This window comes from Schistocerca cancellata, chromosome 10, assembly GCF_023864275.1.
Source record: "Schistocerca cancellata isolate TAMUIC-IGC-003103 chromosome 10, iqSchCanc2.1, whole genome shotgun sequence".
Classification (NCBI taxonomy): domain Eukaryota; kingdom Metazoa; phylum Arthropoda; class Insecta; order Orthoptera; family Acrididae; genus Schistocerca; species Schistocerca cancellata.
In genome coordinates, this window is record NC_064635.1 from 128,109,080 (window position 1) to 128,136,525 (window position 27,446).

Genomic DNA, 27,446 nt, shown 5'->3' on the forward strand with positions numbered 1-27,446 from the left:
GTTTAAATCTTCATGGAGTCCATCCCTCCAACGCTTCTTCGGTCTCCCTGGCTGTCTCTTTCCTGTAGGTGTGAAATCCAGGAGCTTCCGAGGCCATCTGCGATCTTCCATCCGGGCCACATGGCCGGCCCACTGCATTCGTTTGGCTTTGACAGTGCCTGCTATGTTTGGCTGCTGGTATAGTTCCTCAAGCTCTTGGTTGTATCTGATCCTCCATTCCCCTATATCTGCATGCAGAACCGGACCGAAGATGTCCCGAGGCACTTTTCTCTCAAAAACAAGGAGCTTATGGAAGTCCTGTTTCCGGATACTCCATGTCTCACAGCCACGTAGAACAACAGGCTGGATCAGGGTTTTGTACAGTCGAATCTTGAACTGTCTGGAGAGATATTTGGACCGAAGCAGTTGTGCTAGGCTGTGGTAAAATCGGTTTCCTGCTTGTATTCTGGCACTGATCTCTGCTTCACATGACGACTTCTCAGTGAAAAGTGCCCCTAGGTATTTGAATTCTTGCACTCTCTTGTAGGCACGGTCCCCAACCTGCAGTGATTGTAGATGATCAGCAGTCTGACAATGACCACGCGTCATAACGAGGTACTCTGTCTTGGCTTCGTTCATGATTAGCCCAAATTTGCTGGCAGCCTCCTTTAGTGCTTTGGTCATTTGCTCCAACTCCTCTTCCGACCTAGAGAGTAAACAGATGTCGTCTGCATAGGCTAAGTACGCAAGTCTCTTTCCTTCGATTTCAATCCCTTCGTTCACTTGGAAGGTCTCACGTACGATCTTCTCGAGGGCAAAGTTGAACAGGATTGCAAGTGCAAACAGCTATGTCAACCTGCCAACTCATGCATGTATTTCGTCTTTAAACGTTTACTCTGTTCTGTTACATACTCTACAGCCTTCCGTACCTTCCGATCCATTGTCGCCACTGCTTCCTCTTTCTTCAGATTTGCCTCCACATACAAAAAAGATAGAAAAGCTATCGCTCTCCTTCTTGGTCCATCCCCGCTACTCCTTTGTACAAAAGGCAGTTCCCCTGCAACTGTACAGTTTCACATTACTTCATCAACTACACTCGAATCTAGTTTGCAGCTTATAGTGATGCCAATGGTACTATCGATTAACACAAACTGTCGTACTTACCACAGTCATGTTCATTATATTTGCTAGGATGTTCATTATATTTGCTAGGATACTACGTCACCAGTGATGCTATTTGTTATTGTTTGAATCAGTGCTGTCACGCTGAGCACGTTTAGCAAGTCATTCAACGTCGTTCACGTGATGTTTGAAAAGCATCAATGCGACGTCGTGTTGACTTTATAGAACATATTTCTCCACTGTGAAAAAGGTCTTGTGACTGAAGCCGGTCGTGAATAAATTGAATTGCAAGGCAGCATTGTTTTCATCACGTATTTCAACGAACAAGTGATAGTTTGTATCATTACAATAATATAGCAATATTTTTTTTTCGGTGTAGCACTGGGGTTACATTTGGCAACGACCTGCATTTTTGTATTCCAGTGGCAAAGTTTTCGTCATTTATATGCAATTAATTGCGTGTTTTCTGAGCATTGCGAATATTTCAATTATTTTATAAGGCAAATAGTATTCACATCACTTCATTAAATTTTGTTGAATCACTCTAATTACTTTTAAATTGGGCACGTTCATCTTATTTTCTCCCAGAGCAATGCACTGACTATCAATATATCAATCAATATAAACTATAAACTACCTAAGCGCCGCAACGAACAGCATAATGCGCCCAGTGCGTAGTGATACGGTGACAGTGACGGGTTCCTATGGTATTCACCAGCACTCTAGAGCAGTTCTGCAGTGTATCCTGCTGCTAAGGACGCGGAAGTGCTGTCCAGATAACACTGACATAATGGGCTAAGGCTCGACTTTCACCAGCGTGTGTCCACTAGATTAATAAGACAAGATAAACTGGTACTGAAAGTGAAAGGCAGTCGTGACATTGGAGTTGACTGAACGTGGCTAAGACAAGCTCTAGGATTCGTATGTGTTTTAGAGGAGGCATGACAAATATCTTGTTTGTATAAGCCCGCTAGGGAACATAGGTGGTAACGGATGATACTCCTACAACGGTTTCGAATCAGCGGTGAATCGATGTAGGACGTATCTACATCTGCTATCTGGAAATCACGTTACGATCTACCTTACCTGTTACATTCACGAACGGCACATGGGAAAACCAACTGTCGTTAAAGATACGTAAGATAGTTTCTCCACATTTCTCGTCGTTATGGGGAGGAAGTACAGGGTGATTCAAAAAGAATACCTCAACTTTAAAAATGTGTATTTAATGAAAGAAACATAATATAACCTTCTGTTATACATCATTGCAAAGAGTATTTAAAAAGGTTTTTTTCACTCAAAAACAAGTTCAGAGATGTTCAATATGGCCCCCTCCAGACACTCGAGCAATATCAACCCGATACTCCAACTCGTTCCACACTCTCTATAGCATATCAGGCGTAACAGTTTGGATAGCTGCTGTTATTTCTCGTTTCAAATCATCAATGGTGGCTGGGAGAGGTGGCCGAAACACCATATCCTTAACATACCCCCATAAGAAAAAAGCTCAGGGGGTAAGATCAGGGCTTCTTGGAGGCCAGTGATGAAGTGCTCTGTCACGGGCTGCCTGGCGGCCGATCCATCGCCTCGGGTAGTTGACGTTCAGGTAGTTACGGACAGATAAGTGCCGATGTGGTGGCGCTCCATCCTGCTGAAATATGAATTGTTGTGCTTCTTGTTCGAGCTGAGGGAACAGCCAATTCTCTAACATCTCCAGATACTCGTTCTCGGCCGTCCAGAACTTTTCCCTTTGCACAAACACCCATTCTCTGTAAACTGTTTATAGCAACGTTTAATACACCACCTATCAGGAGGTTTAACACCATACTTCGTTCGAAATGCACGCTGAACAACTGTCGTCGATTCACTTCTGCCGTACTCAATAACACAAAAAGCTTTCTGTTGGGCGGTCGCCATCTTAGCATCAACTGACGCTGACGCCTAGCCGACAGCGCCTCAAGCGAACAAATGTACAACTAAATGAAACTTTATAGCTCCCTTAATTCGCCGACAGATAGTGCTTAGCTCTGCCTTTTGTCGTTGCAGAGTTTTAAATTCCTAAAGTTGTGGTATTCTTTTTGAATCACCCTGTAATATGTTTCCCGACTCTTCTTCGAATTTACTCTCTCGAAATTTCGACAGTAAGCCTCTCTGTGATACGCAATGCCTCTTTCGTGGCGTGTGATTGTGGAGTTCGTCGAGTTTCTCCATGACACCTTCAGGTGAAGCGAACATGTGACGAAAGGTGCCACTTTTCACTGGATCCTCCCCATCTGCCGAACGAGTCGTTCTTTTATTTCCGTGGATGAATTACACTTCTTTAAGATTGTCCCAACGAATCTCGGTGTATCGTCATCTCAGCTATGTAACTGCACCGTAGTGGATGACTCGGCTGACACCAAATTGATTGCGAAACAGATGTGGCATTCCCATTTGCTGCTACCGTCTTTATCTGACTCCAGATACACTGATTCCCATTAGTTGCGACCTTATTTTGCCATAGCGTACGTGTTGATTCCCATTCTGATACTAACATAATGTAAGTACAGTATAAGCAAAGTTGCAACTGTCAGGCATAAGTAACGAAATTACATAGGTGGAAGAAATTTGCAGTAAATGTATTTAAGATATTCATAGCGGGTGGTGGTAGAATCAGACAGTTTTTAAATTTATTCTTTTATGTAGATTTGCTCATCCCGGATGCTTTTGGAAGTAGTTTTCTTCTCGCTTCTCATTTTAACGTAAGTTTCAGTTTGAAAACCCTTTCATGTCTGTAACAGAAGGAGTACATTTATCCGATAAGAGTAAAACCGACTGTTCAGTTCCGAGTGGCAATCTTAACAACTGTTAGAATTCCGTTCAGAACCACTACTGAAGTCGGCCCACGTAACGGGTGGAAAGTCGCTATTTGCAAAAATGGAGGTATAAAATAAATAATCAAAGAAGTCCTCCAGATGTTCACCGCTAGGTCTGCGGGACATTAAGTCTTAGACGAAGCAATCTTCAGTTTGGACGCGGGACAGAAAAGGCAGTCCAAACAAAGTTTACAGGCGTCTTCCAATTTATATTCCTGCGATTTAAAAGTATTTGACAATTCCAGTGACTGAATATTTCTACACTATGTGTGCCCGAGATCAAGTCTCTAGCCCTTTATCTAAGTTCGGGGACAAACCTAAGCAGTTGCTGGGTGACTTGCTGTCTCAGAGGCAAAGTGTATAATGTCTGTATTCGTATTACATGTAAGGTGAGAGCATCCTTAAGCATTTCATTGTTTCACACTTTTGTTTGGGAGCAAAAAAAGAAAAACGAGAAATAGTTTTTTTCATTTACCCCATGAACTATAAATATTTTGTGGAACAGCTTAGGACACCTCTTGACGATCAAATCTTCAAATAAAATTGTCGACTCTTTCGGAAAGTTCAGATTGCTTTGGCGTGAGAAGCCCACAAGATACTTTTCACACTGATTCACAGATTTAAAAAAATGCTCCCCTGTTTGTGTGCAGAACAATTCCAGTTAGTGCTTCATGTAATTCTAGTAAGTTTCTGGGCAATTTCGGATGTTTGCGCAATCTAGTGATATTAATAGTTTTCATTTGAACGAAATCCTGAGTTGTGAGAGTGTCAATAGCACAGTTAGCTAACTACGACTGGTATTTACTATCAAAAACAGTCTTGATCACAATTTATTTATTACGATGACCGGTTTCGACCACTACTGTGGTCATTTTTAGACCAATGAGTAAGAACCTCCCACTGGTGGTAAATTACCACCAGAAAGAAGTTCTTACTCATTGGGCTGAAGATGACAACCCCAAATTTACCTTCAAGATCTTTTCTTAAAGAATTTACTTTATTTACTAGCGATTCATCAAGAACATTAACACATTTAATCACACAAGGTGAGCGTGGAAGTAGTTGCCAGGAAGTAACTGATGGAAAATGAAATTACTTTTAACAAATGTTAATTTTATTCCTAAAAGCTTTTTCAAAAACAAATTTAAAATTATTAGCAGAAAAGCACCGTCGAAATATCAAATTACAATTTTATTTAGAGGCAGAAAGAACAATATTAACAGTATGAGCCTTCGGACTGAGAAGCTTGCCTCCTCCCTTTCAACATGGCTGTAGTCATGACCGCTCACAACTCTGAAAGAGTACACTGGTGCAAATCTGAAACACACCAGATTACTTTAAACTAAAATTTTTTTAACAAACACGTAAACTATGCAGCCCGTAAGAGGGATGGAAATGGTACAACACTCAAATTATTTGTCACCGAATGTGCAATTTACGGTGTAAGGGTGGCAAATGACTATTTAAATAAAACCCATAAAATGCAGACTTACATAAAATGTACAACATGCTCTGCATCACACATATACCACATTGCAAGATGATAGGCAAGATAAAAACATAATAAAAGAATTCGGCCTTTAAGCAATAAATTCGTTAACACCGAATCCGACAAACATGACAGAGGCAGCTATTAACGTAAGGCAGATTGACAGAGGGGGGGGGGGGGGGAATTACTAAACAACCCGAACCGCAGATTGCTCAGAACCTCCCCAATTCCACAAGGGAAAACGGACCATCCAATTCACAAATAACAACCTTCCCGCGGTTGGGCAAACGGAGAAGAATGGTGGGACGACCCCAAAACAAAGCGGCTGGTGACCTCACCAAGAAAACAAGTAGAATTTAACAAGTAAATGAAACAACGTATCTCCAATCACTTAACTTCTCTGTGATTTCTGGCGAAGACCTGCCGCACCACCCCCAACGCTCTCCCGAACCGTCTGCTGCCAGCCGCTTCAACGGACGCAGGAAGGCGCGCCGATCTCCCGTCTCACGGCATCGCAGCTCGCCCCGGCCAGCCCGATGTCGTGGTTTCGCTCCTGTTGCTCCGAGAAGCCACTACCCCTTTCTATACGGCGCGGCCCACTCACGTGGGGACCTCACATGCGCCGACGCTCAAGGCAAACAAGTCATCTTGTGTCTCAGTGCGCGACCGACCAACCGTCCGATCCAACGGCCAATGACAGTTGGCCGAGCAACTCGGGCAGACTGGCGGCCTAACGCGCAGACTCAGATGCAAGAACTCAGCCCCGACAGGGCGACCACTAGCTGACTTCTGTTACTGGCGGAGTGGCAAGACTCTCATTTTCTGACTGTAAGGTCTGATCCAAACGATAGACATCCTAGCACTGCGACGACAGACAGACACTAACTGCCGCACAAATGCAAACGAGAGACAGACCAGCAACTGGTGACGCGAGACTGACCTAGCCTCACTCCGACTGACCCCCATAACGTACGGCAGACCGACAGACAGACAGACACCCACTGCCCGAAACTGAGCCGGCTGACCAACTGACTAGACTCAAACTGACCCCCTGCCGAGTTGTTTTTTTTTTCTTTATTGATTTTCATTTCCCCCCGAAGGGGGCGGGCTGGCAGCAGCTTAGTACGCTGCTCTACAGCCTACAGACCTTTTTTTTTTTTTAAAAAAAGGAAGAAAGAAACAAGGAAAAACAGGCGATAAAATGGTGACTTAAAGTGTAAAATGGCGTAAAAATGCGGAAAGTTAAAACAGAAAGCAAAAGGGGTTGGCAATGTTGATAAAATACACAGGAATCAGACAAGTAACATAGTAGACAGACAATTAAAAAACAGGGCGACAGTCTGGTTTCTGTTCGCAAGAGATAAAAAATCACACCCAGCGACAGTATGATGGCTGTTCGCTACACTTCCCAAAAGACACAACACGGAACACTCACTGGAAAAACACACACTGTAAAACCCTGGACGAAAATGGCGGCACAAATATGGCACTCCCGAGCCAAAGGCAGATGGGGGGGGGGGGGGACCTGGAGGAGGGGAAATAACAAGGAGGGAGGAGAGGAAAAAACGAAAAGGGGGGGGGACCAAGGAGGGAGACGACTAATAAAGGGGGAGAAGGGCAGACGCGAGAGGGAATGAGAGGAGGGAAATGTAAAAGGACTCGGGGGAGAGAAGGGGGCAAAGAGAGGGGAGGTGGGGAAGAAAGAGGATAGAAGGGTGGGGGAGAGGGAGCCCGGGAAAAGGACAGAGGAAAGGAGGAGGAGTGAGGATCAGAGTTGATAGGAGGGATTGGAGGGAGAGAGGGCATCATCCGGGAGGGGGACCCTGCCGAGCTGATAGCGCCCCTTAAATGCACGTGACCAGGCAAATTTTCCCCTTTGCCACCAGAGGGAGACACCGAAGCTGCGATTGCCACAGCGGCGCACCGCCAGAAACGGAAAGAGACTGCTTTACACTAGACGCTGCGGCGCGCTCTTCAAAACAGCAATTTTAACCACGGCTCAATTACCACAGTAGTGGTCGAATCCGGTCACTGTAATAAATAAATTGTGATCAATACTGTTTTTTAATAGTAATATTTTATCACTGTTCACTCGCACAATGTATTCAAAAGTAATTTTGACTGAAATGGGCACGTGACCATCGGCATTGGACGTTGGCGCAGTGCCAGAGCGTTGCGTGGTCTTATGTATCCCGATACCCTCTCCACCATGCCTATTGGAGGGTCGAATCCGCCGCCTTCAAGGGGAACACCTCTTTGACATCTGTGCTGAAGGACGGAGATAAGCTGTCGGCGGCGCCATTATACCCTCGAGAAGATTAACGTCGTCATTCATGGGTCCAGAGGAACAAGTGCAAGGCACCATGACGGCCAAGCAGAATCGCTTTAGGGAGGGAATCCTGCCCCAGATCAGAGCTGGGCAGCTTGTATGTACGTATAATACTGGCCATTAACATTGCTACACCACAAAGATGACGTGCTACAGACGCGAAATTTAACCGACAGGAAGAAGGTGCTGTGATATGCAAATGATTAGCTTTTCAGAGCATTCACACAAGTTTGGCGCCGGTGGCGACACCTACAACGTTCTGACATGAGGAAAGTTTCCAACCGATTTCTCATACACTAACAGCAGTTGACCGGCGTTGCATGGTGAAACGTTGTTGTGATGTCTCGTGTAAGGAGGAGAAATGCTTACCATCACGTTTCCAACTTTGATAAAGGTCGGGTTGTAGCCTATCGCGATTGCGGTTTATCGTATTGCGACATTGCTGCACGCGTTGGTCGAGATGCAATGACTGTTAGCAGAATATGGAATCGGTGGGTTCAGGAGGGTAATACGGAATGTCGTGCTGGATCCCAACGGCCTCGTATCACTAGCAGTCGAGATGACAGACATCTTATCCGCATGGCTGTAACAGATCGTGCAGCCACTTCTCGATCCCTGAGTCAACAGATGGGGACGTTTGCAAGGCAACAACCATCTGCACGAACAGTTCGACGACTATGCAGCAGCATGGACTATCAGCTCGGAGACCAAGGCTGCGGTTACCCTTGATGCTGCATCACAGACAGGATCGCCTGCGATGGTGTACTCAACGACGAGCATGGGTGCACGAATGACAAAAAGTCATTTTTTCGGATGAATCCAGGCTATGTTTATAGCATCATAATGGTCGCATCCGTGTTTGGCGACATCGCGGTGAACGCACATTGGAAGCGTGTATTCGTCATCGCCATACTGGCGTATCACCCGGCGTGATGGTATGGGGTGCCATTGGTTACACGTCTCGGTCACCTCTTGTTCGCATTGAAGGCACTTGGAACCGTGGACGATACATTTCAAACGTGTTACGACTCATGGCTCTACCCTTCATTCGATTCCTGCGAAACCCTACATTTCAGCAGGATAATGCACAGCCGCATGTTGCAGGTCCTGTACGGGCTTTTCTGGATACAGAAAATGTTCGACTGCTGCCCTGGCCAGCACATTCTCCAGATCTCTCACCAACTGAAAACGTCTGGTCAATGGTGGCCGAGCAACTGGCTCGACACAATACGCCCGTCACTACTCTTGATGAACTGTGGTATTGTGTTGAAACTGCATGGGCATCTGTACCTGTACACACCATCCAAGCTCTATTTTACTCAATGCCCTGGCGTATCAAGACCGTTTTTACGGCCAGAGGTGGTTGTTCTGGGTACTGATTTCTCAGAATCTATGCACACAAATTGCGTGAAAATGTAACCACATGTCAGGTGTAGTATAATATATATGTGTCCAATGAATACCCGTTTATCATCTGCATTTCTTCTTGATGTAGCAATTTAAATGGCCAGTAGTGTAGTTTCTAGGCACACACCGGGCTGGTATGTACGGTGCATCTGAGATACTCGCTGCGTAAACGTTTAGACATCCGTATGAACCTGAACATGAGATTTATTCCAGATGCAGACAGATGGGGTACACAGAGATTTCGTCCTGGGGGATGGTGGCTTCACGAAGGGCTTCGGGCCACCAACTGTAATTCTACTGAAGAGGTTGAAAAAAATCAGCCATCCAGTTCCAAAACAAAGGTTTATTAGTACTTGACGTAGATTTCGATACTTATAAAAATTTCTTCTTCTTCATCACAAGACCAACTGCTGAAGAATATATCTTTAGAAATATCCAAACCTAGATCAAGGCCAAGTAAACCTTTGTTTTTTCAACCTCTTCAGATTTACACAGTTGCTGATTCACCGCCACGTTTAAGATTTGTACTAATACTGACAAATACCATTTGACAATGCTGACCCCAAAAAGAACGGGGAAAAGCCAAGGATGAAAACAAAATAAGGTTCAAATGGTTCAAATGGCTCTGAGCACTATGGGACTCAACATCTTAGGTCATAAGTCCCCTAGAACTTAGTACTACTTAAACCTAACTAACCTAAGGACATCACACACACCCATGCTCGAGGCAGGATTCGAACCTGCGGCCGTAGCAGTCCCGCGGTTCCGGACTGCAGCGCCAGAACCGCTAGACCACCGCGGCCGGCAACAAAATAAGGGATATCTATTCCAAAGAAAAAAAAAATAATAAAATATGAAATGTCATTCCAAGTGTACTAACAGGTGCGACATGACTGTCACATACCGCTATGTGATATTGTTGCCTCATTCTGCCACGGTTTCGTGATTATTTTATTCACAGGACCGGGAGCGTTTGGTTGAGAGGAACAATTTGCATCTTTCTCACTGGGAAAGTAGGCTCCTGGGTTGGTCTCTATTTCCTATTACCTAAGGTATTGTTCTCACTGTAACTTTGGTTTCGTTGTGTTCAGAGGACAAACACGTCCAAATGCTACTGGTAGTTAATGAGTGTTCCTCAGCTAGTTTCACTGTTAACATACTATTATTGTCATTTGGAAAGCAGATACCATACATATTACACTACTTGCCAAGATCACCACATTCATTATTTTATCGTAGAGGAATTGTTACTGCAGAGTTATCTTTTGTCATCATGTAAAATCGTTGACAACCTACATGATATTTTCACTTCGTATTTGGACATTCCAAAGAAATGGTAGTTAAATGACGTCCCTGGCGTGATCACAAAAGGAATATAACGTTCTTGAAATGTACTATGACAGTTAATGTATCTAAATTATAAATGACGATATTGATTACCTATTGACAGTATGTTCGGTACACCCGCTTACAGTGTAAGCTGCAATGTTGCTTTAGGTTTAATAATGCTAAAATGTGTATGTAAATTGCAGAATCACTTCAAAATGGCAATAAAGCCGAAATTACAATATGTACCAAGAATGAAAAAATTACAAATGGCTGAAGCTTACGAATTAGAATGTCTCCTTTTTGGTTTGTGGAGATGATTCAGAACAGAAAAAGGAAATGTAACTGTTGAGAAAAGCACGGAAGCAAATATTTTAACACGATTTTTTTTCATCAAGACACCAGAACGAAATGAAGAAGCAACAGTTTTAATGAATTCATGGAGGATACGTTGCGAATTACGCATCTAAAGCAGCTTCGTAATATTATTCAACATTACAGTTCTGAGCAAGGATATAACAAGACTTCACTGGACTGCTGAAATTAAAATACCGTACCACCAAAGTATTTCGAGAAGACGAACATAAATCCACACGCGTCAAATCAAACAAGTATGGTTTACGACCCTACTCACGCATGTATAAATGGTTACGTTTGTGGGATGTAATTCGCGCCAGAATTTCGGTCGCGATAGTCGTGCCAAAACAGACTCGTTAAAACATGTCAAAACAGATTTTCATATGCTGTTATTTTATTGCCAAGGCCAGTTTCATTCGCCTGTAAGCATCTTAAGAAATGTCAGCTGCAGAAGTCATTATTTATTCTTTTTGAGAGTACGTAAAGGAAATTTAAAAACTACTCTGAACTATTTCACATGTTTAGTTCATTTTACTCGTTACCCCAGAATTTAATGAGCTATAGGTAACGTGTATTGTACTTCTTTACTTTTTTGTGAAACCTGTTTCAATTGTAACTTGATTAGTGACACACGCTAATGTTTTCAGTTTGGTAAATTTCAAAACATTTTATTATTTATTATTCTGTAACTAGCATAAATGATTTATACATTGTATGTAAATCGACTCGTGTGACATCATTTCGATAGAAATCACAGAGAGTTTTAAACAAATGAACAGAAACAGCTACCATTGCTGAAAAATGCACTCCACAACGAGCATAAAGCAGAACGCGGCAGTGCTGCTTACGACAACCAAGATAAAAATTCTCGATGTGCCAGAGGAAAATGAAATCTTTGGCAGCAGAAAGTGCTCTACAGACCAAACTTAAGTCAACGCTGAGAGGTTAGTAAGAACGAGCATTTTAACATTTTTGAGGAGCTGTTCTATTGACCTGATATTTTAGTGTCGTGTGTTTAGTGCCGTGTGATGCATTAATATACACCGAGGGGACGAAAGTCATGGGATAGAGATTTGCACGTATAAAGATGGTGACTGTATTGCGTTTTCTTTTTCTGACTACTTGGATACGGTTCGACAGGTGGTCATGATGTTCCGGTTGATCGGTTTGTATAGACAATCAACTAGTTTCTGCAGTTTAAATTGTGACCTTCAGATGTGAAAAAGTGATACAATTTTTGTTATGTTCCAACAGTCTAATAATCGATATTAATTATAATGAATTTTTTTCCCCAAATACGCGATTGCATACAATCTTCATAACGTCAACAATTCCGCCACTCATTGTAGTGCAGTTGTTTTAGATAAAAGCAATTATGAAAAATCCAATGTCAAATAGAAATACAAGATGCCAGAGGTGCAGATACTTCGTTTAAGACGCACTGGAGTACCACTTTTTCAAATCTGAGGACAAATAAAACTTCTCTATCAAGAAGTTTACATTTTTCAAATTGGTTATGTAACCAAAAAATTAAAAATCATTCTCGTTACTTACGTTAAGTACATAGTAATTCTGATTACCTGATGTTTCATTGCTATATTAGATGTTTCTGATGATGAGTAAAAATAGTTTATCCGGGATGAGACTGTCTGTCCTTCAACAAACTGTTACAGCAGCTTTTATCATGCAACCCATGTGACAAGTCACCTGCATATTTCACATTTCATTAATCATATTTTACTGTCGTTATGTTCCACTTAAGTCCTTTAAAAAGTCTTTTCTGGAGACTAGAAATCTACTCTGTAGGAATCAGCAAGGGTTTCGAAAAAGACGATCGTGTGAAACCCAACTCGCGCTATTCGTCCACGAGACTCAGAGGGCCATAGACACGGGTTCCCAGGTAGATGCCGTGTTTCTTGACTTCCGCAAGGCGTTCGATGCAGTTCCCCACAGTCGTTTAATGAACAAAGTAAGAGCATATGGACTATCAGATCAATTGTGTGATTGGATTGAAGAGTTCCTAGATAACAGAACGCAGCATGCCATTCTCAATGGAGAGAAGTCTTCCGAAGTAAGAGTGATTTAAGGTGTGCCGCAGGGGAGTGTCGTAGGACCGTTGCTATTCACAGTGTATGTAAATGACCTTGTGGATGACATCGGACGTTCACTGAGGCTTTTTGCGGATGATGCTGTGGTATATTGAGAGGTTGTAACAATGGAAAATTGTACTGAAATGCAGGAGGATCTGCAGCGAATTGACGCATGGTGCACGGAATGGCAATTGAATCTCAATGTAGACAAGTGTAACGTGCTGAGAATACATAGAAAGAAAGATCCCTTATCATTTAGCTACATTATAACAGGTCAGCAACTGGAAGCAGTTAATTCCATAAATTATCTGGGAGTAGGCATTAGGAGTGATTTAAAATGGAATGATGATATAAAGTTGATCGTCGGTAAATCAGATGCCAGACTGAGATTCTTTGGAAGAATCCTAAGGAAATGCAATCCGAAAACAAAGGAAGTAGGTTACAGTACACTCTTTCGCCCACTGCTTGAATACTGCTCAGCAGTGTAGGATCCGTACCAGATAGTGTTGATAGAAGAGATAGAGAAGATCCAACGGAGAGCAGCGCCCTTTGTTACAGGATCATTTAGTAATCGCGAAAGCGTTACGGAGATGAGAGATAAATTCCAGTGGAAGACTCTGCAGGAGAGACACTCAGCAGCTCGGTACGGGCTTTTGTTGAAGTTTCGAAAACATAGCTTCACCGAGGAGTCAAGTAGTATATTGCTCCCTCCTACGTGTATCTCGCGAAGAGACCATGAGGATAAAACCAGAGAGATTAGAGCCCCACAGAGGCATACCGACAATCCCTCTTTCCACGAACAATACGAGACTGGAATAGAATTGAGAACCGATAGAGGTACTCAAGGTACCCTCCGCCACACACCGTCAGGTGGCTTGCGGAGTATGGATGTAGATGTAGATGTAGAACTATGTCGTATATGTCACTGCAGCTGTCAGAAACTATTTGAGTACCAGAAGCTGCTGAAATACGGAAACAAACATTACAGTACGTTACATAAATCTCTCCAGTTGCTAATAACGTGTGTTGATGACAACCTTCTTCGGGTTACGACACTGCATTGCCTGTGTTGTTCAGAATTATGATGCATGCGTGTCCAAAGGAAGACGGCATCGTAATTCTGAACTACACAGGCACTGCGGCGACAACGGAGGACCGAATTTCAATTAAAATGTGACCCCTGTACGGGAATACACGTAATGGATGTTCGAGAGCAGATTCTATACACATGGCTGACGATATATGGTTATCGACTTGGTACCAATGAACATTGTCAGCAGACGGGAAGAGAGTGTGGAATGGCGCACATGATTTGTTTTTCATCATTATTTCGATTCCCTTTGACCGTGTGGTCCTAGTTTAAGGAATACAATTGTAGGCGTCTCAGTTTTCTTATTTGTTTTTCGATGTTTTGTGTTCACTCGTGTGTTGGAAAATGGATGTGTAAAGTAAACGTGACTTAAAATAAAAATAATCTCATGCTTAAATAATTTATGTTGTTAATATGTTTATAATGCCTTGTTACTAATAGGAACAATTTGTATTACAATTTCAATCCACATTTTGTAGTTGAATAACACAGCAAATAAATAAAATCGGAGGGTGCATTGTGGTTCGGTTTAGACCCCTGACCACCCCGTCTCCAGCAGCCTGAAGTAAGGCGACAGCTTGCAGTGGACCGGAGATCTGAGTTCGAGTCCAGATCTGGCACAAAATTTCATTGTCATTATTCAATTATAGAGCTGGTAGCTTATACACTACTGGCCATTAAAATTGGTACACCACGAGGATGACGTGCTACAGACGCGAAATTTAACCGACAGGAAGAAGATGCTGTGATATACAAATGATTAGCTTTTCAGAACATTCACACAAGGTTGGCGCCGGTGGCGACACCTACAGCGTGCTGACATGAGGAAAGTTTCCAACCGATTTCTCATACAAAAACAGCAGTTGACCGGCATTGCCTGGTGAAATGTTGTTGTGATGTCTCGTGTAAGGAGGAAAAATGCGTACCATCACGTTTACGATTTTGATAAAGGTCGGATTGTAGCCTATCGCTATTGCGGTTTATCATATCGCGACATTGCTGCTCGCGTTGGTCGAGATTCAATGACTGTTAGCAGGATATGGAATCGGTGGGTTCAGGAGCGTAATACGGAACGCCGTTCAGGATCCCAACGTCTTCGTATCACTAGCAGTCGAGATGACAGGCATCCTATCCACATGGCTGTAACTGATCGTCCAGCCACGTCTCGATCCATGAGTCAACAGATGGGGACGTTTGCAAGACAACAGCCATCTGCACGAACAGTTGGACGACGTTGGCAGCAGCATGGACTATCAGCTCGGAGACCATGGCTGCGGTTACCCTTGACGCTGCATCACAGACAGAAGAGCCTGCGATGGTGTACTCAACGACGAACCTGGGTGCACGAATGGCAAAACGTCAGTTTTTCGGATGAATCCAGGTTCTGTTTACAGCATCATGATGGTCGCATCCGTGTTTGGCGACATCGCGGTGAACGCACGTTGGAAGCGTGTATTCGTCATCGCCATACTGGCATATCACCTGGCGTGATGGTATGGGGTGCCATGGATTACACGTCTCGGTCACCTCTTGTTAGCATTGACGGCACTTTGAACAGTGGGCGTTACATTTCAGATGTGTTACGACTCGTGGCTCTACCCTTCATTCGATCCCTGCAAATCCCTACATTTCAGCAGGATAATGCACCAACACATGTTGTAGGTCCTGTACGGGCCATTCTGGATACAGAAAATGCTGCCCTGGCCAGCACAATCTCCAGATCTCTCAGCAATTGAAAACGTCTGGTCAATGGTGGCCGAGCAACTGGCTCGTCACAATACGCCAGTCACTACTCTTGAGGGACTGTGGTATCGTGTTGAAGCTGCATGGGCAGCTGTACCTGCACACGCACTCCAAGCTCTGTCTGACTCAATGCCCAGGCGTATCAAGGCCGTTATTAGGGCCATAGGTGGTTGTTCTGAGTACTGATTTCTCAGGACCTATGCACCCAAATTGCGTGAAAATGTAATCACATGTCAGTTCTAGTATAATATATTTGTCCAACGAATATCTATTTATCATCTGCATTTCTTCTTGGTGTAGCAATTTTAATGGCCAGTGGTGTATTCGCAACTGCAAATACATTTCATGTATTTCGTCAGGTTACGTTGGCACGTCAGCAGTTCGCCTTCTTATAAATTTCCGACTCACAAAGAGAAGTCACGGGGAAGCGACAGCCAACACGTCCGCAGAGTCCTGGAATAATACAGAGGAAAGGAGGAGCTGGAATTCAGCGTTAAGTGCGCTACCTCCACCCATCTCAAGCTTACGGGCATATTCAGATACTTAAGTTCTTAATTTCTTACTCCATTCTGCTTACATCGTCAATAACAATGTACTCGCCCTACAAAGTAACACTCTCTGAAATCAAAGTTTTGCGTTATGGCTCTAACTATGTGGTGTTTTATCCTGTGTGCCGATTATTAGTGCCGATAAACAGTAACGCAGCGTTGATAGGTTATATTCGTTACCTCGTTTCCTCTTGCGCCCCTCTAATGTAAACGCTTTTCTATAGATACAAGGGAACTGTAGCGCACACTTGTAAAGTGTCTGCGAATGCTCGTTCGTTTATGTTGGCCTCCATTTGCTTCCGTGTAAAAATGGCTTAAGATTAATTCTTGTAAGAGGATGGGTTTGTGTTACAAGTCTCTTTATGAATATATCCAGCGAGGTGACGCAGGGTTGGCACACTGGACTCGCATTCGGGAGGACGACCTCCAGCCGGCCATCCAGATTTAAGTTTTCCGTGCTTTCCGTGAATCGCTTCAGACAAATTCCGGGATGGTTCCTTCGATACACTCTGAGTTTGTGCATAGTCGACGGGACGTTAAACACAATCGTCCTTCTGTATCAATATTGCTTTGATTTGATATGCACGACCTGTTTCGACACTTTTTTTACCATTTTCGGATGCTTATACAACTACTCTTTCTAGTTTGATGAGCACAAGTGTTTATAAAAAAAGTAACAACAAGCACCTGAAACTAAATTCACGTAGCGTGGTGCAGAAATGTGTTTATTTTTACAAAATTACGTTATTTTCATGTTTTAATCGCTCTGTTCATAACGTCAGTTTTGGTTTGCAAGAGAAAGATCAACGCAGGATTACATATATCGCTGCTGAAATTGCCGCTGGAGTAAATGCAAAAGAATACGAAACAAATGTTGGCGATGAAGTAATGGAAAAATGGCTGCAGAGTACACGGCGGATACATCCCAAGTACCCTTTAGATTGCGTGGCGGACAGATGCTCGTAGCGTGATAGCATAGACTGGATTTTCAGATGAATGTTATTGTACATAAAAATGTGTAAAAACAAGCATCTGATGATGAGCATAAATTCTCGAAACACGTCGGACTTACCGAGATGAAACTGCATGTGGTGGTTTACATCTAAATCTACATTCATACTCTGTAAACCACTTTGAAATGCATAGCAGAGGGTACTTTCAATTGTGTCATTTGTTAGGGCTTCTTTCCTTTCCATTTACAAATGGAACACCGAAAGAAGGATCGTTTAAACGTGTCTCTGCGCACTGCAATTGGTCTGATCTGCTTCTCGCGATCCTACGTAGTGACGCGCAGCAGATTTCTAGATTCTTTACTTAACAAATGACGTAGAAGAGTTAAATATAACAATGGAAATGAAATGGAAATGAGCGTTTGGCGTCATTGGCCGGGAGGCCCCTCGCGGGGCAGGTCCGGCCGCCTTGGCGCAGGTCTTATTACATTCGGCGCCACATTGGGCGACCTGCACGCCGGATGGGGATGAAATGATGATGAACACAACACAACACCCAGTCCCTGAGCGGAGAAAATCTCCGACCCAGCCGGGAATCGAACCCGGGCCCGGAGGACGGCAATCCGTCACGCTGACCACTCAGCTACTGGGGCGGACAATATAACAATGAAACAAGTCGAAGGCAAATAAAAGGATTCTAAGCAGGAGAGACAGGCATGAAGTACGATCATCAGAATGATAACAGTATCACTGATGAAGAAAGAGGTCCACAGTCAGAAAGAGAAAAAATATTCGAAACTGAATAACAAGTCGAAATGGAGACCGTATTTTATGCGGACCAAATGAATTGTTCCAATGTGGATGTTAACTACGTAAATAAATAAATAATAAGACGATGTAAAAACAGAAATACGTAAAATAAAGGTGATTATTAAGTTTAACTATGATGTATAAACTACACAGCAGAATGATACAAAAAATTGCAATAGATTCAAGGGGTAGTAAGAGCGAAAGGGGATATTGCTTGGCAAAAAACGTTACAACAACAAATGCTTATCTAGAAAAATCGAACTAGAACGTTGTATCACAGTCGTAACACCAGAAAATTTTGTACTTGTGAATGCGTCACGATGAAGTAGAAGCTGGAGAGAATAGAGATACTTGACAGAAGGACTGTTAGAAAAATGATGTGCGCAATACAAACTAAGGACGGTTGGAAATGAGAGGTAACTAAGAGTTCTACGAAAATATAGAGTTAACACAAGAACTAATGGTAAAGCGATGATTAACCTTCGTTGAACATTTCTACCAAAGGGGCGAGAATAACCTAACGAAACAAATATTTCTGTGTTTGTGGAAAAATGTATTGACAGTAGTACGAATTGCAGAAATTATAAAAGAAATAAGAGAAACAACATAACAGAATTGGAATTAACATAAAGAAACCTTTTCACGAATTAAATACTAAGTTTAGAAGCCTTTCTGTGCAGAAAATATGACGAATCTGGAACAACATGGACAAAGGAACGGAAAAGTAAGTTTAGGGGCAAGGCGAGGCAGTAATGGCAACAAAAAAAGAATAACAAATGAAGAAGAGCTACTGGATTATTTGCGTGATTGCAGTTTCGGTACAAACGTAAAAAAACTCCGGATAAGCAGAGTAGTAATCGCGCACAGACAGCTCGTCAGTTTCAGGAATCGAGAATTCTTAAATGTCTATTATCGGTATCGATACATGCAAAACATGCATCTATCTGTTTCTGAGATAAAGGGGTCTTAGCAGAAGAATAGACGAAAGTCGGATAACAAATGACAAAAACATTTCTTTTTCGTTTGATATAATTTCAAATTAACAACTTTAGGGATGTTTCTTTGCTTGTACTTTGAAACCTTGCTTCTTGCCATGTATCGTGATTCTAGGTCAACGGAAGCCACACTGCTGCTCTTGATGAATACGTTTGCGAGTGTAAAACATCTGACATAAATGGGACTCTGTTTTCATTATATTGAGTGAGAAGCTCAAAAGTTTTCCACCGCCAAGGAGCTATAGAGCTTAGCATGAGACATAAATTTCGACTTGATACGTAAATCCGTTCCTGAGAGTCGGACAGACTGCTAATTGGATAACAAGTGTTAAATTATTCTTTCGTATGACATAATTACAATAATTTTCGGAGTTTTTGCTTCAGTTGTACTGTGAAACCTACCTCCTTGCCAAATTTCATGATTCTAGGTCAACGGGAAGTAAACTATAGGTTTTTTGATGAGTGAGTTTGCGAAAGTCAAAATATGTAACATAAAGGGCCGTATCTTTTGACTGCGCTGATTTAAAGAAGGTTAAATTTGTTTCTTAGTATGCGACATAAATTTCACCTTGATTCGTCTACCGTTGCGGGGAAAAAAAGGGTCTTAAGGGACGGACGGACAGACGGTCAGATAACGAAAGACCACATAATTTTTTTGGCGTGTTGTGATTACAAATCAACAATTTCCGAATTTGTTTCTTTCAGTACTACTGCCAAATTGCGTGATCCTATGAAAAGTAACCTAAAGGTTCTAATGCTAGTGAGTATACAAGTATCAGAACGTCTGATTAAATGGTTGCGTCTTTTTAATGCATTGTCCCAAAAGCTTCAGTTTTTTACATCGCCAAGTGAACGTAGACCTTAATATGTGACACAGATTTCATCTTTATACGTCTACCCATTCCAGAGAAAATGGGATTCTAACAATCGGACAGACAGACAGACAGTCAGTCAGATAACGAAAGACCACATAATTTTTTTGGCTTGTTGTGATTACAAACCAACAATTTCCGAATTTGTTTCTTTCAGTACTACTGTGAAACCTTACTTCTTGCCAAATTGCGTGATCCTAGGTCTGTGAAAAGTAACCTAAAGGTTCTGATGAGTGAGTTTACAAGTATCAAAACGTCTGATATAAATGGTTGCGTCTTTTTAATGCATTGTCCTAAAAGCTTCAGTTTTTTACATCGCCAAGTGAACGTAGACCTTAATATGTGACACAGATTTCATCTTTATACGTCTACCCATTCCAGAGAAAAGGGGATTCTAACAATCGGACAGACAGAGACCAACAAAGTGATCTTGTAAGGGTTCCGTTTTTACCGACTGCGGTACAGAATTCTAAATAAATTTATAAAGTGACAGGTAAAAACTTAAAGCCTTTGTGGGAAATGACGTTATCTTGACACTTTTATCGCATTTTCGCAGTGTCTGAACAGTGTTTGTTTCGAGGGAGTCATGGCTGCAGCAGCGGACATTTCACCAAGAAATTGACTAGATAATAAACAGGAATCTAGCTGTTATGAAACTTCTTGGCAGATTAAAACTGTGTGCCGGACCGAGACTCGAACTCGGCACCTTTGCCTTTCGCGGAAAGTGCTCTACCAACTGAGCTATCCAAGCACGACTCACGCCCCCTCCTCACAGCTGTACTTCTGCCAGTATCTCGTGTCCTACCTTCCAAACTTTACAGAAGCTCTCCTGCGAACCTTGCAGAACACAGTTTTAATCTGCCAAGAAGTTTCATATCAGCGTACACTCCGCTGCAGAGTGAAGATCTCAGTCTGGAAACGTGCCATAGGCTGTTGCTAATCCATGTCTCCGCAGTATCCTTTCTTTCAGGAGTGCTAGTTCTGCAACGTTCGCAGGAGAGCTTCTGTAAAGTTTGGAAGGTAGGAGACGAGGTACTGGCAGAAGTACAGCTGTGAGGAGGGGGCGTGAGTCGTGCTTGGGTAGCTCAGTTGGTAGAGCATTTGCCCGCGAAAGGCAAAGGTCCCGAGTTCGAGTCTCGGTCCGGCGCACAGTTTTAATCTGCCAAGAAGTTTCATATCAGCGTACACTCCGCTGCAGAGTGAAAATCTCGTTCAGGAATCTAGCTGATAATCGAAATAGGTAGGCAGGTCAGATAATCGCGGTAAAATAAATCAAATGGTAACAGCGAAGTCGCAGACATTCTAAACGAACTGGTATAGCGGTGCCTTTATAATTTCGCAGCACGGCATTTGTAGAATATGACACAGTATTACAATTTTGTATTTACCTTGCTGTTCCATGCTGCCGGCTTGAAGACATCGTGCGGCTGCTGCTCAAACACTTGTGTTGCCATGGTTCACGGTGATTCTACTCGCAGACGGCGCAAGAGGTAACGATGAGAGCGGCGGGAGCTGGTCAGCAGAGCGCGTAGTCTGGCGAACGGCCTGCAGCGAGGTACGCGGCGTTTGCGGAGCACCTGTTGTGTCGCGTGTCACGGCGGTGGGCACCGGTTAGCGGGTGGGGCAGCGCGTGGTTTGCGCGGGGCGCGCGCTGCCGCGAGTGTTTTATGCCGGCGTCGCCCGGCCACCGCCTCCCGGCATGCACCGCGCGGGCGTCGCTCGACGTCGACAGCGCCTCTGTCGGACGTGCACCGAAGCGCAATTCGCCAGCCACCTACCGGCCAAGGGCGCGGAGGTGTGGCGGTCAGGTGTTTTTGTATGTATGTGCGTAGCGGGGAGGAGGGGAAAAGGGGGGGGGGAGGTGGAAGGAAGCTACTGAACTCCAGCGAGCGGTCAACGGCGTTAGTGGAAAGAGGGGAATCACGGAGACACGTCAGCCTAACAGCTGTGACTCGCCTGATACAGGCCGATTCAGAGAAGGGAGAAATAGGAAAATTTTAATATTGTGATGAATAAACTGTTTTTGAATTAATTTATTTCTGCTATTTAGTAGGAAAAAAATTGTCCTGTGCGAGTAGAATTCGCGCTCTGAGGGTCCCGAACAAACTTAATTTTTGTTTACTTCTCCTGGGCCTGCAGTTTTGTAAATATCTTACATTACATAGCTTTAACCAATAACATTGCTATAATAGTACTTTATTGAGCTGTTCTCACGGCTTACTTCGACACTATGGTCAGTACCAAGCTATTGTTATTTGTATTCTTTGTTGGTGATATTAATTTTGCTTAGATTATTTATCCATGATCTTTTTCGAAGATTTCAATAAATGAAAAACGTGAATGAAAACATAAGTAATACATCGAAAACTTCGGTGAAATCGTTGAAAGCCATCGTGAATTATTAATTCAGGCAAAGATAATATCACCTGTAAACAATACAAAGATAATAATACCACCAGTAAGGAATACAAAGATAATAACACTAGTAAAATCCATAGAGTAAATATCTCTGGAGTGAGCATTCACATGCGCAGAACAGATTTTGTGTTGTCAACATATATTGCCGGCCAGGTCACGTGTTCCCGGGACGTCGTGTGTTTGTCCGTATAGCGTCCTGTATAGTTAGAATGTCACTACATCCCTAATACAGACGGATTCTTTTCGTACGTGTCGTGGATTATTTATGTATGTTGCGCAGACATTTTAACAGTATCCATTTGATACCGGGAATAGACCAGCTACGTAACTTTTAAGGGCAAGTGATATTACATCCTGCTTCTTTGCCATAGGTGTCACAGTTCAGATGCACTCGATTTTTGGTAGTTTTCGGTATGATACGGCACTTTATAGTATTACAGAGCCTAACGTACATTTTTGCAGTGATAGTCTTGCAAAACGACTTGACAGTACGCTAGTACTTTTGCAAGTGTCCGAAAAACACCGAATTTGCCTCACATTAGCGATTATATCCCTACTAATTTGTCCTTTTTTCTACTATTTCTGCGTAATTATTTTCTCGTTTTTTTCTTACAGGTGACACTTTGAAGTGTTTATTTAACGCATTTTACGTACATGCTCCTAGTTTATTAAATAAATAGTAGACTGAGTAAGAAGGGGGGAAAAGGCGCTCGGAGAATAAATGTACGGTAAAGCAAGTACAGTTGGTCATGTAACAGTCAACCCATATAACACCATTAAGGGAAGGGGAAAGTGACACAAATGAAAGAGTTTGGGTACAAGTTTACTAATATTTTACGCTTCTTAATCAAATGGCATACATCTCTTCCGCCTGCTGTACGAAAATAACAGCCAAACACGACGCATGTATTGATCATTATCCCATAACTCTAAAGTTAACATAGCTATGCCTGTTTGTGCACATTTATTACGTCTGTTTTATGAGAAAACAGCCGTTTACACGTACTTTGCACTAGGGGCTGTACTGCGATTCTAAAGAGCTGGCTTCAGTTACAGTAATGATACTGTACACGATATTGCTGTCTAGTAGTGTATGTCTGTGAATTAAGCACGGTAACCAGGTAAAGATAATAGCAACGCTTAACAATGTAAAGATAATAATATCACAAAAATCCATAGATTAATAAATCAGACACGTAACTTTAGCACATAGTTACTAAATGATAAGTAAATGGACACCCCTAGCTCCAAACAGGCATTGTGTACTTCATTGGGGACATGACGAAAATGTGTGCCCCCACCGGGATCTCCTGCTTGCATGGCAGACGCTCTATCCATCTTTTATTTATTTATTTTTTTTTTTTTTTGATCGTTGTGTTTGGTCGTTGCGGACGTCCCAATGACATCCGTTCAAGTTCGTTTGTTGATCCTTCCACTCTGTTTTTTTATTACAGAGGCCAACCGGCTCTCTGACCGCTGAGCTATCGTGCCGGCTAGCCATCTGACCTACCGAGGGCACAGAGGATAGTGCGCCTGCAGGAACTTATCCCTTGCACGCTCCCCGTGAGACCCACATTCCCAACATGTCCACACCACTGCATTCGTAGAGCGCCTAATAGATGTTTGCCCATCATACTCATTACTCGTGGCAGATTAATCTACCAAGTCCCGAACGAGTTTGGGCATATCGTGTGCGTTCGCACACAAGAAGGTCAATGGCCGGGAAGCCATATTTTAACTCTATATGACGGTAGTATCTGTTCCCGAAAGAACAGATACCTTTGGTGACCATGCAGCTTTGCTAGAAATGAAAAGATAAGTAAATGGACACCCTATCTGCAAGGAAGTATTCTATCTCCTGCACTTTTTAATGTTGTGATGGAGGGAATGAATAGGGCAGTTAAAGATACAGTAAAAGAAAAAGACAAAAAGATGATTTTTGCAGATGATATGGTAATATGGGGTGATAAAGAGGTTGATGTACAGTTACAGCTTGGTGCGTGGAAAGAAATAATGAAAAGGTATAGATTAAAAATAAATAAAGATAAGAGTGAAGTAATGGTATTTGGAAGAGAGAAAGGGATCAACGGAAATATTACCCTGAATGGAGAACCCCTAAAAGTGGTAGAAAGTTTCACTTATTTAGGGAGTGAAATTTCTAGGGATGGAAGAATAATAACGAAATTAATAGGAGGTTACATAAGGGGGGCAATTTCTACCAAATAATAAAACACCTGATTTGGAATAATGAAGTTTCAGAAAGAGCAAAACTCCTTATGTATAAGAATTATTACATCCCTATTGTCACCTATGGTGGAGAAACATGGACAATGACAGAAAGGGACTGGAGCAGACTGCAAGCGGGAGAACTGAAATTTATCAGAGCAGTTAAGGGAAAAACAAGAATGGACAGAGTAAGGAATGTAGAGATTAGAAAGGACCTGAAACAAGAAAGTATGAGAGAAGAAATTGAAGGAAAGAGATTAAGATGGTATGGGCATGTTAAGAGGATGCATGGGCAGAGACTCCCCAAAATTATGGAAGAACTAAAGATGGATGGGAAAAGACCTAGAGGGCGCCCAAGAACACGGTGGAAAATAGGAGTGAAAATATCTGTAGAAAGGAGAGGTGTGACCTGGCAGCAAGTGGAGGAAGAAAAGTGGTGGGAGGACCGAGCCAAATGGACAGCACCCAGACCCGGCAGTAGCTGGAGCGGGATTCGGATATAGATAGATTAACCACTAGCATTTTGATTCATCTGCGAGATGGGCGCAGAAAATAGGTTTGAAACTTAACCCATCTAAAACGAAAGCAATCTCGGTCGCTAAATCCTAAATAGCATATAACCTTCTTCTTCCGCAAAGAACTCGGTGATGGTTCTGGACCATCAGTCAGACTAGTCTGAATACACAGCTGCAGTCTGTAAGGAGGTCTCGCCCTGACAGAAATATGAAAAAAGTATTTCCTCTGGAGGTGAGAGATCATATCCATGAACAATTAACGCGGCTACGTGCCCATAGCCGGCCGGCGTGGCCGAGCGGTTCTAGGCGCTTCAGTCTGGAACCGCGCGACCGCTACGGTCGCAGGTTCGAATACTGCGTCGGGCATGGATGTGTGTGATGTCCTTAGGTTAGCTAGGTTCAAGTAGTCCTGAGTTCTAGGGGACTGATGACCTCAGATGTTAAGTCCCATAGTGCTCAGAGCCATTTGAACCATCTATGTGCCCATAAGCCTTGCTGCGTCGCTTTCTAAATCATTGCACTCCTTGCTGTTTACCTTCAATCTTCATGCTACCATCTGAAGAACACAGCATACTCGTTCACAGCAAAGTATAACCCTCTTTGTACCATCACACAACACCACTATGTTTTCTAAATAATCTTCTGCATCATGAACACGAATTCGTAACAATATTCCTCAGAATATTAGGGAAATGAAAATTGTGGTGTCACCGCCAGACACGACACTTGCTAGGTGGTAGCCTTTAAATCGGCCGCGGTCCGTTAGTATACGTCGGACCCGCGTGTCGCCACTATCAGTGATTGCAGACCGAGCGCCGCCACACGGCAGGTCTAGTCTAGGGAGACTCCCTAGCACTCGCCTCAGTTGGACATCCGACTTTGCTAGCGATGGTTCACTGACTATGTAACGCCGGAAATGCATATCCTCCTATTTCCATCTATTGCACTATAATTTCTTTTCCTTTATTTTGTTACCTGAAGATATGACGTTTCTGTGTCTTTATATATTGTAATTGTTTTACTATTTGTATATATATGCATTTATGTTGATGTATAATTGGTTTGTTTTGTGAATATTATTTGTATTTATACGCTGGGTCTGGCCTAGGGAAAACTATGCTATCGACCGAATACATCGATAGGTCGTGTGGAGAACCAAAGTGTTTAGGATCTTTGGTAGGGTTAACTCTGTCGCGTGGTGCGCGGCCAGAGGGGGAGTCCGGCTGGGGTGGTGCAGTGGAGCAGGTTTGTTGTGTGACGCTCCCGCGAGTTGTCGCGCTTTCGGGGTTGGGCAGCATGTAATTGCGCTCGCCTTGCTATGATAGTTTCTGACACAGTGTCGCGGACGGGAAGCATTAGCTGGCGCACGTCAAGAGCCCGTTGCGCCTGGTGACCGTGTCGAGAAGAAGGCGCGCCAACATCCAGCTTCTGCAACAGCGACAGCCGACAATGAGTGACTGTCGCCACCTCCTCGATCGACGGCTTCAAACCTTCAATCAACCAACAAGGAAGACTGGAAGCATGTAAAGTTTTAGAACTGTATGGCAGACCTCAGCATTTCAAACTGTTCCACTTTCATAACTAAATTACAGCAACGTAGCATGAACCTTTGTTGCTCATTGTCCCAATTGCATTACCAAGCACGGTCCCTTCCTTTTCCGGAATGAAGCCGAGTGTCGTTGAAATTCAAACGCCAGCATAATTCGATTTCACTGCTTTAATTCAGTTAAGGTATTCATAGCTGGCTACAATATTTAGATTACTGAAGCACAAATTAAGAGTGCGAGTTTTGCTACCGTATTTTAGCTTACCTGTGACTGCAGCTCAGCTTGGTACGTACTAAATTTTACTATTGTTAATTGCTCAGAATCATTTAATTCAAGTTCAAAGTTAAATCTCTTATTTCTAAGTTGCGTAGATTCAATTAGTTTTTGAAATGGTTGTTGAGGTAGTCCAAGACTGACTGTATTTTACTGAATTTCGATGTGTTTCAGAAAGAAAGCTCACTATTAACTTCAGTCACTAAATTAACTTTCGATTTTCCGGTTTTATTAATTCTTTTGCTAAATTAAGTCAGAGTGTAGCGAAATTTATTACTTCTGACAAACTTTCAGTTTTCACACTACACGTATCAACTTTCAGTTGCCACGCTTCTAGTGCTAATTATATGTGTAATAACCTTTCTTTTTCAGTTACTATAGTAATTGTCCTTAGGACTGGCGACCGTAATTTCCCCCAAATCTCAAATATCTAATTACCGCTAGTTAATTGTTAACGTAACGGCCGCACATTTACTTTCTTTATTAACTTTACCCCTTTTCAAAA

The 27,446-nt window shown here is 42.8% G+C and overlaps 1 protein-coding gene and 1 non-coding gene across 2 annotated transcripts in view; one reads left to right on the top strand and one right to left on the bottom strand.

Annotated features, from left to right (window-relative positions):
* Positions 1 to 21,621, bottom strand: part of LOC126106348 (arylalkylamine N-acetyltransferase 1-like) — a 239,358-nt gene extending 217,737 nt beyond the window's left edge. Inside the window, exon 1 of the mRNA XM_049912598.1 lies at positions 21,351 to 21,621. Within this exon, the coding sequence (XP_049768555.1) occupies positions 21,351 to 21,416 (66 nt within the window). The 5' untranslated portion in view covers positions 21,417 to 21,621. The remainder of the gene's footprint in view (positions 1 to 21,350) is intronic.
* Positions 21,037 to 21,111, top strand: Trnas-cga (transfer RNA serine (anticodon CGA)). Its single transcript has one exon. It is a non-coding gene; the product is annotated as a tRNA-Ser (tRNA).
* Positions 21,622 to 27,446: the final 5,825 nt, after the last annotated feature.